The sequence below is a fragment of the Lepeophtheirus salmonis genome, chromosome 7 (genome assembly GCF_016086655.4).
Source record: "Lepeophtheirus salmonis chromosome 7, UVic_Lsal_1.4, whole genome shotgun sequence".
Lineage (NCBI taxonomy): Eukaryota > Metazoa > Arthropoda > Copepoda > Siphonostomatoida > Caligidae > Lepeophtheirus > Lepeophtheirus salmonis.
This window is the reverse complement of record NC_052137.2, coordinates 32,112,247-32,130,342: the sequence shown is the minus strand read 5'-3', so window position 1 is coordinate 32,130,342 and position 18,096 is coordinate 32,112,247. Positions and strand designations below refer to the sequence as shown.

The 18,096-nt window shown below is 30.4% G+C and overlaps 3 protein-coding genes and 1 long non-coding RNA gene across 4 annotated transcripts; 3 read left to right on the top strand and 1 right to left on the bottom strand.

Annotated features, from left to right (window-relative positions):
• Nucleotides 1-134: 134 nt before the first annotated feature.
• Nucleotides 135-700, top strand: LOC121121492 (histone H2B-like). Its single transcript, XM_040716439.2, has one exon. It carries the CDS (start codon nt 157-159, stop codon nt 529-531), a length of 375 nt encoding a protein of 124 aa, XP_040572373.1. The 5' UTR covers nt 135-156; the 3' UTR covers nt 532-700.
• Nucleotides 701-2,730: 2,030 nt separating this feature from the next.
• On the top strand, nt 2,731-3,252 carry LOC121122136 (histone H2B-like). Its single transcript, XM_040717142.2, has one exon. It carries the CDS (start codon nt 2,744-2,746, stop codon nt 3,116-3,118), a length of 375 nt encoding a protein of 124 aa, XP_040573076.1. The 5' UTR covers nt 2,731-2,743; the 3' UTR covers nt 3,119-3,252.
• A 2,018-nt stretch (nt 3,253-5,270) lies between these two features.
• On the top strand, nt 5,271-6,923 carry LOC121122038 (histone H2B). Its single transcript, XM_071890003.1, has one exon. It carries the CDS (start codon nt 5,316-5,318, stop codon nt 5,688-5,690), a length of 375 nt encoding a protein of 124 aa, XP_071746104.1. The 5' UTR covers nt 5,271-5,315; the 3' UTR covers nt 5,691-6,923.
• Nucleotides 6,924-8,303: 1,380 nt separating this feature from the next.
• On the bottom strand, nt 8,304-9,997 carry LOC121121969 (uncharacterized). Its single transcript, XR_005865639.2, has 2 exons — nt 9,222-9,997; nt 8,304-9,165 (listed from the first exon to the last, which is right to left on the bottom strand). It is a non-coding gene; the product is annotated as an uncharacterized lncRNA (long non-coding RNA).
• Nucleotides 9,998-18,096: the final 8,099 nt, after the last annotated feature.

Sequence of the window (18,096 nt, the reverse complement as noted above, 5' to 3'; positions counted from 1 at the left end):
ATCTATTCTAGACATTTTTCCCGCTCATTTTCCCATAAAAAAAGAGCATTCGCTCGCTCGCTATAACTTCTCAATCTCCTCCCTCTTCATATAAATACCAGCCGGTTCAGAGGGAGATCATCCAGTTTATCTACATTCACTAAACTATTAACAATCATGCCACCCAAATCTACAGGAAAAGCCGCCAAGAAGGCAGGAAAAGCCCAAAAGGACATCACCAAGCCTGCTGGAAAGAAAAGGTCCCACAAGAGGAAAGAATCCTATGCCATCTACATTTACAAGGTCTTGAAACAGGTCCACCCCGACACTGGTGTCTCCTCCAAGGCCATGAGCATCATGAACTCTTTCGTGAACGACATCTTTGAGAGAATCGCCGCCGAGTCCTCTCGTCTCGCTCACTACAACAAGAGATCCACCATCACCTCCAGAGAAATCCAAACCGCTGTCCGTCTCCTCCTCCCCGGAGAGTTGGCCAAGCACGCTGTCTCTGAAGGTACCAAGGCTGTGACCAAATACACTTCTTCCAAGTAAATTAACCATTCTTGGGGATTTGTAATTAAAGTACAAATGAAATACCAGGTCCTTTTTAGGACCACCATTTTCTTTATTTAAGTATACCTGAAGCTTGTGTATTGTTAATGAATTATTCTTTATGATTAATCAAATTTTCCTATGGGTTATTAAAAAGTTGTCTGTTAAATATGCTTATCATTATTTCTTTTTTGATGAGCCATAATTACTTATTATCTTATTAAACAAATTCTCCATTTGCAACAATCATTACCCGATGACCACAACAAGGGATGTGGTCAAGATCACACCTCTTTTTGACATTTTGATCTTAATAAATATAGAGGCAAAGAAATAAGTATTATTCAAATTACTATAATTTGACATTTCATAGTCACAATCAGTATGCAAAGTCTGATTTGTGGCCCAAAAAGTAAAATTATTGCACCAATAAATATGTATTTGTTTTGAATTTTTCTTTATTTAGGATCAATTCAAATTTCTTTCTTAATTACAATCAAAAGAAAATATAAAAAATACAATAAGTAGTCAATTATATAAATATGCTAAAATTTTCATCTGGTAATCACAGGTAATTAATAAAATACCATATATTACAAATGAACCAATAATATTAAAATTGATAGAAAATAACAAATGAAATCCAAAATAAAGTTGTCAAAATTTCCAATTCGTCTAATTTGCAAAACTTACAAAAGAACAATTTTTTATCCAAAGTTATCAAAAAAGTCCAATTTGGGAATAATATTTATTCTTCTTGGATGAAATTAATGGTTATCATTGTGAAAAACATATATATGGCATCAAATCCACGAAGTCATGAAACAGAAAAAGAAGTGGAGAATAAACGGATTTAAAAAAAAAAAAAAATAGGAAAGTAGTATTGAGAGGTTGGGATAATTGAATTAGAATGTTCTGCTGTCGCTGTCTTCAATTTTGAGATACAAAGATAAAGTATTATGTAAGAAAAACTTGCACAGGGTACCCTTTTATATTAGCTTAAATTATATTTTAAGACACTCATTCACAAATCAGAGTCAAAACCACATTTGAATCTCTTTTAACCATTTGATTGAAAGGATCCGTAGCTAATTATTTTTATTGTAAGTTGACTTTATATATCAATATATTAACTACGCACAGATAGCGTTAATTATCATTTAAATAATTTCAATTTGATCACTTGAGAAGATAACAAATGATAGTTCTATGGATTTTTGTTAAATCCTTTCCAATTTTGAGTTGACAGTTTTTTTTGGACTGGCCTTTCTCAACTTTCTTACGTTTTGTGGAGTAAAGATTCGTAGAGAAGTCAAAAGGAATTTCCGCAAGGGTATTGCATTGGATAGCATTAAAGGCATTTGGAAAATGGGATGAAGCTGAAGGTTTTTAAATAAAAACATGTAAATATTTCGTAATAACACAAAATTTTAGCTTTGTTTTTAACTAAAAGATGGTTTTAAACAATTATTTTGTTTAATATATGAACAAATATTTAGTATTATTTTACCGTCTAGAAAGATATTAATTTGTAAAATATAGTTTGTATATACATTTTTTTAGATTTAAAAAATGTTTTGATTACTTTTGTATTATTTTTACATGAAAAAATGTCTAAAGAAACACAAGAAAATGAGAAAAACTTTAACCCATATACCTTAATATAAAATCAATTCTTTAATAGTTATTTAAGATTTGTTACTTGATTAATATTTTTGTACATATATTAGGATATCAAGCTTCATTGATTGTATATTAAATATTGTTTTCTGTAGCCGAAAAAAATGATATATTATGGGTCATTACGGTAATTTTCCTGTTTCTTGAAGTAAAAGTCATCAGGAACACAATATTTTTATTAGAAGCCAAAATTTGTTTACTATGGCAATCTTAAATTTAAACTTGGGAGAATTTGATTTACAAAAGCTTTTTTTTCCCTTTATTGTATTTTGAGGCCAAAAAAAATTACTGAAACAGTTTTGAATCTATGCAATTTATTTTATTAATGTTTACGGTTTCTAAAACTGACATATGATATATCAAAAATAAAAATTATGTACACTAACATGAAGATATTTTCCCGCGCATTTTCCTTTAGAGAGAGCGCGCTCGGGGGATTCAACTCGTCAATCCCCTCTCTTTTCATATAAATACCAGCCGGTGAAGAGGGAGATCATCCAGTTTATATTTATACACTGAACTAATAACAATCATGCCTCCCAAATCTACTGGAAAAGCCGCCAAGAAGGCAGGAAAAGCCCAAAAGGACATCACCAAGCCTGCTGGAAAGAAAAGGTCCCACAAGAGGAAAGAATCCTATGCCATCTACATCTACAAGGTCTTGAAACAGGTCCACCCCGACACTGGTGTCTCCTCCAAGGCCATGAGCATCATGAACTCTTTCGTGAACGACATCTTTGAGAGAATCGCCGCCGAATCCTCTCGTCTCGCTCACTACAACAAGAGATCCACCATCACCTCCAGAGAAATCCAAACCGCTGTCCGTCTCCTCCTCCCCGGAGAGTTGGCCAAGCACGCTGTCTCTGAAGGCACCAAAGCTGTGACCAAATACACCTCCTCCAAGTAAAATCATTAGTCTTGGAGATTGATAACCATAGTACAAATGAATTAATAGGTCCTTTTTAGGACCACCATCTCTTTTAATTAAGTATACTTTAATGGTAATGAGTTGATATTTAATAATACTATCGGCCAAATGAAGCCAGAGAGTGTATTGATAGTTGTTATTTTAATATGTGACAGAAAAATCATGAAAGTTTAGTATCTCTGATAAAAAAATTCTCTATGACTTTTTCTACTCAATAAATTGAGTCATAATTTAATTGTGATAATAAATACTTCCATATTGTAATAATATATATATTTTTTTTTCCCGATTAAATAGAACAAATTCTCTAAGTATCTCATACTTTCTTTTTGTAACCATATTTATAAAATAGCCGAGAAAATACTATTTAAAATTTATCTGTCAGTTTCCCGCCTTGTATATTAAAGTGGGAATATTGATTAAAATAAAAGATAACTATTTTCCTTAATTAATTTTCTGCACAAATCAATAAATATTTTATAATACGGTGTATAATTTATTTATGGAGTACACACATCAGTGCTAAATATTCAATACTAATCCATGTGCTTTATTTCAAGAGTTTTTGAGCATATTCTACTCGAAATTAATGGTATTTAGATGTCTTTGGTCTGGTTTGGAAATCCTAGAGCAGACCAAATTTAGTTAGTCCTTTATTGGTCACATACGAAAATTCGGAAATATCTTTTTTTTATAATTTTCTATTTCTCTCTCTTTGTTTCCATCTGGGGTGTGCCAATACATATGGACTTTTAATATGAGATTAACTCAAAAATGAGTTTCATCTTTGAAATATTGTCGTGGCCTTATCTCAAATTGACAACGATATAGAATATTTTTCGAGAAGCTCTTTTTTTTAAATTAAAGTTTGTACTTTCAGCTATCCAATAAAATATTTTTTTCATGAAGCTCTGAGCCTCTGAATAAAAAGCAGCTATTTTCCACTTTAAACAAAGATAACTCGAGTTAAAAGTTTGATGCAGACATTTTAAAAATTGTTTTAAAATTTTTTGACATTCGGCTTTAAAATATATTTACATTATTTATACCTATCCTCAACACCAAGGGCTTAAAACAGCTTTTAACTTTAAAAAATAGCCAAAATTATTAAAAAATGTATGGCCTTTATCTAAAGGCCATGAGGCTATGAGAGAAAAGTAAGGCCATATTGTGAATCAGAGGATGTTATTCTTGTGCCATTTTTACTGTTGGACAACGTTAACAGTTGATAACGAACAATTTATCTAGCAAAAATACAACTTCTGGAAAAAAATTAGGGGCCCGGGGATTAATACCCCTATTGCATTATGCCCTTATGAAAAAATGTATATTTTTGGTAAAGCAAGACAAGCAAGATTAATGAAAACAATCCTACAAACTTAAACCAATATACATCATTTAGGTATGTTAAAAATGTAGAGAGTACCACTTCAAAAAAAATTCTGTCGGATTAAGTAGATCTACCATAGGATTATATTTCGAACTAGTTGAATTTTGTATTATTTAGTCACTCAATGCTTATAAATTTCTCCTTCCTAGTCTCTCTGGTTGATCTGAGTTTGAAGTGGACAAATTTTATCAGGCTATACTGTATTACAATAGTCTTAATGTCAACTGTAAGATAAATTATTTAGTATGAATAAGTATGCGTTATTATGTTTGTTATGACGATGTTTTGAAATCCGATGCGCCATTTAGTGTTCAAGTAGACAAAACAAACAAATACTCATGGAAAATGGGACGAGTGTGCCTTATAAATTTTTAATTTTTTTCCAAGAAAATTGCAATTAATCCGTCAGTATCCAAACAAGTAAGGTAATCTTTGCATCATTGTAATTTGCAGCCAAAATTTCATATTAGTTATTATATAAAAGATAATTACAAAGTTATGATTTTTGTTAACATAACTACATAACTAATTAGTCTACATAAATTCAAATTATCTTATTTAATCAAGATAAATTATTAAAAATAACATTGTGTCATAGATATTGACAATTGCTAAGGAATACTTTTTTATAAATGCTTCTATATAGATATTTCCCCGCGGATTTTACTTTGGAGAGAGCGCGCTCGGGGGATTCAACTCGTCAATCCCCTCTCTTTTCATATAAATACCAGCCGGTTCAGAGGGAGATCATCCAGTTTATTTTCGTTCACTGAACTAATAACAATCATGCCACCCAAGTCTACAGGAAAGGCCGCCAAGAAGGCAGGAAAAGCCCAAAAGGACATCACCAAGCCTGCTGGAAAGAAAAGGTCCCACAAGAGGAAAGAATCTTATGCCATCTACATCTACAAGGTCTTGAAGCAGGTCCACCCCGACACTGGTGTCTCCTCCAAGGCCATGAGCATCATGAACTCTTTCGTGAACGACATCTTTGAGAGAATCGCCGCCGAGTCCTCTCGTCTCGCTCACTACAACAAGAGATCCACCATCACCTCCAGAGAAATCCAAACCGCTGTCCGTCTCCTCCTCCCCGGAGAGTTGGCCAAGCACGCTGTCTCTGAAGGCACCAAGGCTGTGACCAAATACACCTCCTCCAAGTAAATTCATTAGTCTTGGAGATTGATAACCATAGTACAAATGAATTAATAGGTCCTTTTTAGGACCACCATTTCTTTCATTTAAGTATACTTTAGGGGTGATGAGTTGTTGATTAAAAGATACTATATGATAAGCCAAACGAAACCAGAGAGTTTATTGATATAGGTGATTGATATGTTATAAAATAATTTCATATAGAGCTAGTATTATATTACATTTTCTGCTAATTAAATCAAAATTATCTTAGTGAGTTTTTCCCGTTATATGTTAGGCCAGATTGTTGTGGCGGCAATACTAATGATTCATTATTAACCTACTGTTTAGTCATTCCTCACCTGCCATTCAGCACTGAAGTGGGAATTATAAAGATATTTCAAACCTTTGGTATCACCATAAATTTGAAAATATTTTTCACATACTCCTCAAAAAAATGTGAAGACAAATTCTAAACAACCAACACAGAACCTTATTTTTTTCAGTCAATAATGAAACTTAGTATTTATTTACACATGCCAATTTATTAAAGAAAAGATACATTTAGATTTTTACAAAAAAACTTTTTGATGATAATGTTTTAACTTTCTGTCCCAAATTTTGTAATAAATAATTATGCAAAGGTATTAAAAATTTGAATAATGTCCAGGTTTTCATTACTGACGAAGCTTCATGTTGTATTAAAGCAGCCAAAACCTTAAACAACATTTTCCAATGATGTTGCATATCACTTGTCAAGTTCATGGTCTGAACAGAATAGCAACGCTCTTCCTGATTATTTCGAAAATACAAATACTCATCTCTGGAGTGAAGAATGTATTTTTTAATTCAGGTGATAGAAAACGTAAATTTATTGCTTTATGCTTTTTTTTTTTTTTTTGGTACATTTATGTACGACATCACGTTGGAAACCCTCTCGGAATGAAATTTAACGAAAGAAGTGTTTTTGTATGTTAAAAACTCTATATCGTGATTGATAGTTTATCGTGCCAATTATCTAGAGACATTAATTTTGAAAGGTTCAAGCGTAGTATCTTGGCATAGATTTTCTACGACAGTCACAGTTGGGAGTAGCAATAATTTATCTTTCAAAGCTTTATTGCTTACCTGGATTGGATTTAAATTGTGTTAAATAAACATTATTTCATACAAAAGTGGATCATTCTTCAAAACATCTTTTGTTTTATAGATTACATCATAGTTTTAGATCACCTGAATAAAAAAATATATATATTAACTTCAGAGATGATAGTGTTTGTATTTTAAAAGAAATCAGGTCAGAGCGTTGTTATTCTGTTCAGCCTATGAGCAAGACAAGTGATATGCAACATAATTAGAAAATAAGGTTTTCGGTTGCTTTAACACAATATGAGACTCCGTTGGTAATGAAGACGTTACTGATACTTTTTACAGCACCACTTGTAATCATGGATACCTTCCAAATTAATGAAATAAGGAAGATCCAAAAATTAACCATATAAAGGACCAACCAACCAACATTGTAGTTATAGACCGCTGTCGAGTGTCAGTAGTTTCGTCCAATGGAATAAATATATCCTTCTCCTCAAGTTTTTATAAAATCTTGGTCAACACTATTTTTCTTATAGACTCCATATTACTTGGTGATGGTGAAGCGAAAGAATACTTTTCCATTGTAAATTTCCATAAACTTAACAAAATTTTGATGATTAACGATATGGAGTGGAATATTGCAGGAGACAATCATTTTTGTTATATCTTCTGTAAAATTGGAATGTTCATAATTGGAATTCATTATATGACTTGCAAACAGTTTCAAATTCCTTTCGTGAGTTTGGGTTTAATTGCGTTGTTCTACTTTGAACATCTTCTGGACTATAGTTCCATAATTACAAGGATGGCATGCCAAAAATCTAGAATCCTCGTCGCAACTCCATATATTTTTACATAAATTATCAGCCATAAAATAATATTTATCAATTAATTTACCCCTTAAAAGCTTTTATATAAATATTAAATATTTTTGAAGTACAAATTTGTTAATTAATTTTACAATTATTTTTATCTTAAACAAATTATACTTTCTTCAATAGAAAAATAACTAATATTGGACTTGTAAGTACAATGAAAAGTGCCTTTGAATAAACATAAGTGATTTTTTTCTATTTTAACATGCGTAAAGGAAGGTTACAAACTATCAAATTAACATAATATCTATAATTAACTTCTACAGTAAACAATTTCATTTATGTTTTATGAAACTCGAGTAAATATGTGACATGAATCAAAATTGCAATAACGTTTTTATAATTTTGTTGGTCTCAACGATGACAATGGAAATTATTTATGGTACACTTTATAATATTGAATCCGATTCTTGGCAATAACAATTTTGCAATTAAGAAGAACTACATTATTAATGGTATCAACGGAAATTATGTAACAAAAAACGTGTCGATGACTTAGGATTCGATAGATAAACTGTAAACAGCGGTCTCTTGTACATAAGATCAACTCTCTCCATACCTTTGTTCAGAGCATTACCATTATACATTAATTAATAGATATATGGATGAGTGGAAAATTTTATAAGTCAACGAAGTCTCAGAAGCTCGCCTTTTTCTATTAATAATAACGAAGGAAAAATATGGTAACTCTTTAGTAGTCCTTCCTAAATACATTGAATGATGACATAAATAAATATTATTTGAATTTTTAAACAGGGAGTGAGCTACAAGTCTTACATTGGATTTAAAAAATTAATGTAAATATTTACAAACAATATAAATGTAACTGACTATAATTATCCGTATCAATCTTCTAAATTCATTTTATAACGGTAACTTTTATTATAAATAGATGCCATCTACATAAATAGTTCTATCTTGTAAAATTGGAAAAGTCGCTTGAAAAGATGTTAAAGAAGCTTCTTTTCATAGATTTTCTAGCAAAAATGGAGAGCTTTGAATGTAGTAATTAATATATGTATTGTTTTATATAATAGTATTAAAAATTAAAATGTTAAAAAAACAAACTTTATTATACCATAACTATCAAACAAGAACACAATCAACAATAAATTTTAACAATATATTTGGGTTTTTAAAAATTGTATTATAAAAGTATAAAAAATAATCATCACTATATTATATACAAATTTCCTTATTTGGTTAAGTTTTGCTGTTTAAAAACAAATAATTAGAGACTATTTAGAACAGACTATGTAAATAGTAGGTTTATAGTGGAATGAATATGATATTAACGTTTTCAAAATGACAATAGCTTCGTTTCATTGTACTCTATCCCGTTGTTCCGATCGTTTATAATAGGTATACATATATATATATCAGTAGTTGGATTCTGAATTGGCATCTAACTTTCTTGAATTATTGATGATGCAAAGTGATTGTAAGTTTCTTAATAACTATATGAAGTTCGAGCAAGCCATTAAATTGACCAGTCATTGTGTCCATTATTTTAGAGGAAGATTTCAGAAACACTAAATCTGAAATATAATAATCATCTTAATACAATACTTCAAATTAAGGATCTCACAAATACCATAATCTGATAACCTTATCAATTGGCTCATAAAATATATTGATATGAGGCTTATGCCGAGTCAATGATGGGATCAACAGAAAAGAAAACGACAAAAGGAGTTGCCATATGAACATTGCGTTTTAAAAGGTTTTGAAGTCATGACCAAAGGATGGAAGTAAGGTTTGGAATGAATGGGATAAGGAAAATGACTTTGCTTATTTCATTTGTGGCAAGCGAAACCATCCCGCCGCACCAGCGGGAAATCCCTATAACTTTATAAAGCTATATTTGAATAGAATATGATATATCTTCGTACGTTTATGTTGATAACTCTTCCTCGAAGACAACAATTAATGAGGGATCAGATTGGTGTTTTTCATCCTCCTCTCATTAAAGTCCATCTCTAAGGAGATGGATATCCTCTGCCACTATAACTAAGGAAATACCCTGGCTGTCTCGTTGTAAAATTTGACATCTTGAATCCCATATGACGAACATCAAGGAGATACTTGTCTGCCTCGTGATTTGAGGAAAGAAATAAGGACTCCCGAAGACTTACTGCTGTTCAGGAACTGACTCATTTACTTTTTACGAGTCACACATATGTAATTAATGGCATTATTAAAAGTCCTTAATATTACAACAGTAATAAACAATATCATTTGAATAACTAACTGAAAAGGTGAGCTTCAGAGGTTGCGTGATATCGAGTATGATTTGTGTTTTCTTTCTTTCTTTCGATATCTCTCAGGGCTGCTCACAGCTAATCTAATAAAACATCCTGACAGCTAAGCTTCTCTACTCTCAAACATTTTTCAAATTGTGAGGGTTACCCCGATAACTTTTGGTTTCTTTTTAACATACCGGCGGGACATAGAATCGATTTAATAAAGAGGGATGAAGCACGCCTCACACCCAAAAATTGCTGTGGGGAAAGAAGAAATTATTTTGTTCTTTGATTTGTCCTTATTTGAATTATACATTTAGGATTTATGAATTGTTATTATAATAATAAATATATAACTTAAGATAATATGGTCAATTATTGCCAGAGGTGGTAACTTGGAATCTAGACTTGCGACACGAGTTGGACTTGAGTCCATATTTTGTAGATGATCTCACAATCAAAGACTCGAGACTTGACTTTGACTCCAAAGCTATTATATTGCGGACTTAAGAAAAATTTTAACACTATGGACCCTATATTATAGTAATGGAATTGAAATGAGCTTCATAAAAATATTCAAGGACTTGGATATGACTTGATTTGCTTTACTGTAGTGGACTTACAGTATAAGATCGTTTTCTCTACTCAGATAAATGCTGTATCGTAAGCTGCATTATTGGAACCGACACTCCTAAATCTTTGGAGACTATGGATTAAAGATATCTGTAGAAAGGATTAGACACCTACTATAATTCAAATATGGACTCATTACATTTTTTGAATAAGGGCTTTGAAGACGACCTATCGAATAACAAATCCTCCGTTCTACATGTCATGGCCTATGAAAAAAAAAGCAAACTAAAAAAAAGATATAGTTCCATCAATCTTTGTACTCAAAACACACTCCTTAATCTTACAAAAGGTGAAATACAAATTTGGCATCTTCTGATGAAAGATGCAGTATATAATTGGAATTATTAAATGAAAAAATAGACGCGTTTCACTCCTCCAATCCACTCAACAGTTTATCAGACATCCAATTAAGGTTATTTTAAGAGCAAGAGCTTACTTTTAACATTATCAAAATCATAAGAAGCTTCCAGTGTCATAGTTTGTGTATATTGTGAGTTCAAATAAAGTTAAGATTGTTGATGCAATTCATAACATTACAGCTTATTTGAAAGTTATTCTTGTGTCGGAAGACTAAAATGTGGAACCTAAAGATCTAATTACAAAAATTGAGAAATTGATTTCTTCTAATGTCTCGTATACCAATAAATTAAAATTTGCAAATTTTGCTCTCTTCACCATCAATAAGGACAGAGGAAGACTAATATATACAATGGACCTTGTTCAAAAAGTGCTATATAAATAGTAAAATTATATAATTATTTTTAAATTGATTGAATTAATTGCTTAGAAACGTCTAATTTCATATGAATTTAATATTATAGTAATTTATAATATTAATAAAAGTAAATGTGCATTTCATTTCTGTATTCAGGGTGATATATGTATTATTTTTTACTGCACTAATTTTTTTTTTTGTGAGAGCATTTAAAAAAATCATATGCATATTATTATTTAAACTTCATTTTTTAATGTATTATTATTGTTTTTCATTGGTTTATATAATGCTAATAAATTGTTTTCTACATTATAAATGTTGTTTTATTGAAGTCCTATAATTGTTGTAATAACATAATCTCCATGTATGTCAAGATACTTCACTTTGTTCCGTGGCTTGTTTCCAAATCATGCTAAATATCAAAGATTTAGATTTTTGAAGGTTTTCCCTCAGCAAAAACGAGGTTGAACGATTTCAATCTCCGTGCTTCATCCCTCTTTATTATATCCCAAGATAAAGTTAAAGCTGAAGCCATTCCTCCTCAGATTCATTTTCAAAGAAAATCCCGGAACATTGTTTAAAAAATTAATAACGCAACCTCAATACGTTTCATAAATTATACAACAATAAGGATTATATGTTTGTAAGTTCTGTGTTATGTATATTACTCAAATCTTGGTCTAAAAATATATTTTTAATGTCTATCTACGTCACTCAATGTTTAAGAAACATGATACATGTAAGTCAACTTATTATATGCAATGGCATCAGGAGTTATAAATAATTAATTAGTTATGATGAAGAAGAAAGGTAGGTATTACATACATTATGCTTAATTAAAATATTAATATCAATTTAGGGAATAAAAAAAAGAAAATCACAATTTTTGAAGGTCTTTTTATGCTGTAATATAAATATGGTAAGCTAATAAAGCCTTTTGAAATTATATTTCACTGTTGGTGTCATAAGGGGCCTCTCCACCCTCACGAGGCTCTTTCCATTCACTTTTTTAAAGCTCTTTGAACTGTTTGTTGTGAAACCGCGAAATCTCTTGGATGGACCCTCATGGACTTGAGAGGATTGGCCTTGGCTGTTTTCTTTAAGTCCTCCGGAGCCTGTTTGGCCTTTTTGATAAATCTCTTCATCCTCTCCCATTGCTGACGGGTGTCTTAGAGGACCCAATTGCTTGGAGTGCGTGAATGGAAATTCGTTGATCATGTTCAAGTGTCATTTTCTCGACTTTTACGTAAGCTAGAGAGCTATATATTTTTTTTTGTAACTAATTGTTTATGGTTTAATATATCGAAATATGAATTAATTTCAATAACTCAGCCTTGATTAATTATTGAATTAGTAAGTGTTCAGATTTCAATCTACCACCCAGTAATATCGGTTGTAGGATTTATTCGTAATTTTGCAATTTTTAATATAGATTTTGTAAATTTAATTAATTTATTCGCTTCAAAGTCATTCTTAGGCGTGTTTTTTTTCTATTTGTGATGCAAACACAAATTATTTTATACACGCATGATGCGCGACCTCATCAAAATTTGTGAGTACATACCTATTTGGAGGCCAAAATTTTTAAAAATAATGAATATTCCATATAAATTTCTAATGTTTAACTACATATATTAAGACCCTCAATTTAATGTTTCCTAAGGTTATTTTAAAAGATTACATTTTTTTTCTTAGTGCCTTTAATTTATTAAAGTATTTTAGCCTTTTAATTAATAGTTATGAGTACAAAATGGATTCAATAGATGAGAAATCAGTAGAAAATATAAATTGTCAAATTTCAAGTCGACATTTTATTATGTAATACATGCGCTGGCTGTAGATGCAAAATTGATATTTTAATCGTAAAACACTCAACTTTTTACATAATATATATTAAAGAAAATGCACTTTGATGCGTTCAAAATGATAATCTTTATAGACAATGCACACACTGTCAAAAAAAAAAGTTCAACTCTTAAAAGATAATGTTCAAATTATCTGATCTACACCATTTAATCTTTCATAATTATTTTGCGTTTTGACACACCTTGAAAAAAAACCCAATTGTTTTTGCATTTTTATTTTGCATATATGGATACAGTTTTTTTAGACTGACAGCTATCAAATATATCTTTGTGAAGAATACAGTAAATAACTTATGATACGAAATCATTGGTAATATTTTAATGATGAAGGCTATTTCTATTATTAAAAACGTTCACTGTCTTTGATTTCTGGACTTTGGGATTTAAAATAAATCAATCATATGTGTCTACTCAGATAATCGTTTGATCACACTAACGCCCATAAATATTAACTACCAACGTAAAATTATAACATATGGAACATTTATATATATTAGGGTGGAGTTTATTTTTTAAATTTGAGGAATGTTGATTTGCTAGGGTCACAAATTTTTTTTTTGGACTAAAGACATCGTAAAGAAATTTTGAACGGCTTTAAAAAATATTTAGAAGTAGCTCAACGGCTCCAAAGTTTTGAAATTTGACAATTTTTACCGAAATGCCCTCCAAACACTTGGTAATACAAAAACCCCTTTTTTTTACAAGAAATTTAGCTAAATAAATTTACTATTGAAAATATTTATAACTTTTTCATTAATGTTTTGTGTTAATTGGTCAAAAAGAGAAAAGACTACTATAACTTGCATTTTTTACTGTATGTTCATCTGATGCTCGTTAAAATAAATGATATCCATATTACTCGAAGTAAAAAAATCAGTGAGGATAAACTTGACCTTATTTCAACCTTTTACTGACTTTTTTTTGAATAAAAATACTTTATAAGCTAAATTTATTTAATAATAGTAATTGAGTATTAAGAAATACTCAATCCCAGAGTAAAAACGTCTGATCCCAGTTGTATTCAACAGAATACCAACTAGGAGGTATAATCTCGATACAGAACGTTGAGTAGGTCTCAACAAACATAAACAGTCTCATCTCAGTAGAAGGATTAAAGGATGTACAATCCTATTCAAATGTACAAAGGGAAGCTACGTGTTCTTTTTCGAAATCTACAAACCTTATGCGTCTTAGAGATGACTGGAAAAGCGTATTGAGAAATCGAAAAGAAAAGAAAAGATCTTGGAAATAGAAGGTAAAGAAGAAAATTTCTATGTTATTGTAATATATGTTCCTTAAGAGACACCAAAATGCTCGCAGGGTATTCAATGGAGTTAGGAGCAAATCTCAGGAGAGTGGTGGGAGATTTTAATGTATCTGAAAATTATGGAAGGTATTACACATCACTAAATGGCTTGACAAATTCAAACAGTCATGTAACATAAAAATAATAGTATGAATGATTTGACATTTATCCGGAAATATATTGATCAAGTTACCCCGAGTAGACTAGACCACATATATGTTGCAGACAAAGTACTACTCTCAGACATATATTTAGAAAGAATTTCATCCAATGGGTTGTCGGATCACTTCTTTGTCTTGGAAATTATATGCTCAACAAAATTTTTAAATAGGAAAACAAGATAGGAACTAAATAATGAACTACTAAAGCTCCCAGAAGGGGTGGAATCATTGAGGGAGGTTATAGATGAGGTCCAATGGGATGGTGGTTATCAAGTAAGAGAATGTGTTTTACCTGAGTGCCAAGAAAATACCAACTGTAGTAAGAAGACGCGAGGCTGAGAAAGGAAGGCGAAGGGAGAAGGAAAATGGGAAGGAACTAGCTGTGAAAGAAGACACTGCGTGGAATCAGGAGTTGGAACAAATGATGGATATTAAAAAAAAAAAAAAAAAAAGAAGCTCAAATAAGTACATAATTCTTTTATATGACATAAATTCAAAAAATTATAACTTACTTAGATGCTTGGAAGAAAGACGAGAAACATCAAAAATGAGATCATTAGAATTAGATGGAAAGGAGGAATTGTACCAAAAAAAAAAAAAAATTAAAGTACAATCAGGGATATTTTTAGGAATTATATATATCGAAGAGACCGAATTTTAATTAGAAAGTAAAGAAAGACCACCTTGACCCAAATGATAGAAAACCGCTTTCAAAAATAAATTTTGCAAGCATTTTAGTTACTCAGATGCTTCCAAAATTATTTTTTTTGTGGTATTTTCTCTCTTCCAGATGATAAGTTTCATTTTAAATCACAAAACTTCTTGATTTGGAAATGAGGTTGAGGTTTGAAGATAATGATATGGAAAGTCCTTAAAAATATCTAGTCTATTTGTCCGTTCCATGCTTTAACACGTATATTTACAAAATCTCGATAGATGTGGCAACCCGCCTTTATGGTGAACTACACTTTTTTTTTGCGAGTGACCTTCATCTTTACACCATGACAAATTTTTTTACACCTTCATGGATAAAACAGCAAAACATCGTTAAAAAACGACAATTTCTTTGAATTGTATAAATTTCTATTTTTGCATAATTTATTACATTTACAAGACTGTAATAAACTCATAATTTTTTATGACAATAAAAAAAATTATAATAACCGTTCCCTTGCAAGCAAAAATAATTACTCATTTCGATGAAATAAGGAACGCAAAAATATTTTTATGGCTTATTCCAATTAGTCATGATACACAAATGTACTTGCGAAATAATTTTGACTGCTCAAGCAGATCATTCACTATTTTTAATTAAATACAATTATTAAATAAACAAACAAATAATTCTACATGCCATTGGTGTACCTAGAAATGGATAAATCCTTTTTGAGTGCTACTTACAGTCATTAAAAGGATTATCGGATAGATAAACTCATTTATTTTTGTCATTGAAGTACGTTGGATATTTTGTGGTTGTTACATAAATATTAAAAATAATTACTCTTTTCAAGCAAATGACAAAATAATATTTTTTTTCATTACAATCATGTTTACATCGCTGAACCACTTATCCAAAAAGACAGAAAATTAATTCCCACATGGCGTTATCGAGAAGCATCTAACGCCCCTAGGCAGAAGCGTCCACAGGGGGTGGTCTGGAGGGGCTTAATCCCCCCAAATAAAAGTATTTTTTCTTTTTACTAGATTTTTTTAAATCGGGATAAAAAAAAGAAGTGACGAAATAAAAGGGTTATTTTTTTTTCCAACAAATTTAATTTTTTTGAAAAACTATAGATTTTTTAAATTTCTTACAAATAATTTAACTTTTGAAATATTTTTTGAAACAATTGCATACTCTTTAATTAACTATAGATTTTTAAGATTTGTTTTCGATCCAAAATTTAATATTTGAAATTTCATTTTTTAATTTTTTTACAAAAAAATTGAACTATGTTTAAACAACTGTTAATTTTTGGAATTTTTTTCTCCAAAAATTGAATATTTGAAATTTATTTATATAATAATTACAAAGTTTGAAATTTTTTTTCCATAGAGTTTAATTTTTGAAATTTTTTTTCCATAGAGTTTAATTTTTGAATTTTTTTTTTTAAAGTTTTAATTCTTTTGAAATTTTTTGAGATGAGCTATGGATTTTGAATTTTTTTTCAAAAGTTCCCCCCCAAAAAAAAATATATATAAAATACGCCCGTGATAGAAGACAAAATGAGTATTGCTAAGGACCCTACAATAAACAAATATTTATCAGCTGGCCTTATTTCCTCCACTTAGTATGTCACAACGTTAACTCGCTAACTCAGAAATACACAGTGTATTTTGTTGTCAGTCGTCAATGTTTCTACTTCTTTTCCCTTAATCGGTACTCTAAACATTGATTGGCTGAATTTGAAATATTTTCAACAGTGATTGATTAATTTCCATAGTTTGAAACAATTGGCTAACAGATTTTGTCGCTTTTTTCTCTTTTTTCAGTGAAAAAGTTGTGTGAGACAACAAATTAACTAACTGCTCAAAATCAGTTGATAATCAGTAAAATTATGTAATTCTCCCCAAGTATAGGATTTTTCTTTTTTTAATAGTACGGATATTCACAACTAATAAAAGAAGAACTTAAAAACACATACAATCAATAAGTTTCCAAAGATTTTCATTATACCTCAAATGGATATAAAAAATGATAGCTTAATCGTTCTAGTGTTAAAAAGGAAAATAACGTAAACTTGGAGGGGGGAATCATGAACTGTAATTAAAGATAGGATGGATTCACATTTTCTCAGATTCGGGTAGGTTTTGATCTTTAGACGTAAACATTCGAGTAAATTTCGGGATCCAGATCCGAAACCAAATTTAGACAGATACTTGTGTTTTATTTTAATAATATTTAACAAAAAGTTCGGACCCCAATAAAGATAAAATCCGGATTAAGATTACATTTTACGGATTATTGATGTAAAAACAATTAATTATCCTTATTACTATTTGAACACAATTATCCTTCAAAACATTAAAGTAACTTTTGTGTCTGTCTGAATTTTGTTCGTTCTGCTTGAAAAATTAGTAATAAAAACTGACAAATTCGAGAGATATTCAGGCATAAACATAAAATAAAAGTTGTCCAGAATTTGGAGTTAAATACGTAAAGCTATGTTTAATTCTGATCAGATAAGATTCATGGACTCTTGAGGGCAAGTTTAACAAAAAAAGGGCTAAATTAATTTGACCATTAATGGAGGCTTGTTTACTGGATGTTTTCTGACACTAGTCAGGAAAAAAGTTAATCATGTTAATTTTGTAAAGGGTTACATTGGAATAAAATATTGGAACAAATGATTAGCAAATGACCACTCCTTTCTTCCAATCAATAATGAATATTCAAAGAAAGACCCTCTTCGTTTTATATGGGTTGGAGACTTGATCGTTGACCTTGATGGGTTGAAAAATCACTATCCAAATTCAAAAGTCTTGGTCGAGATTTGTGTGAGGTTTAATTTGGTAGACGTCTTAAAAAAAAAAGAATAGAAACAAAGA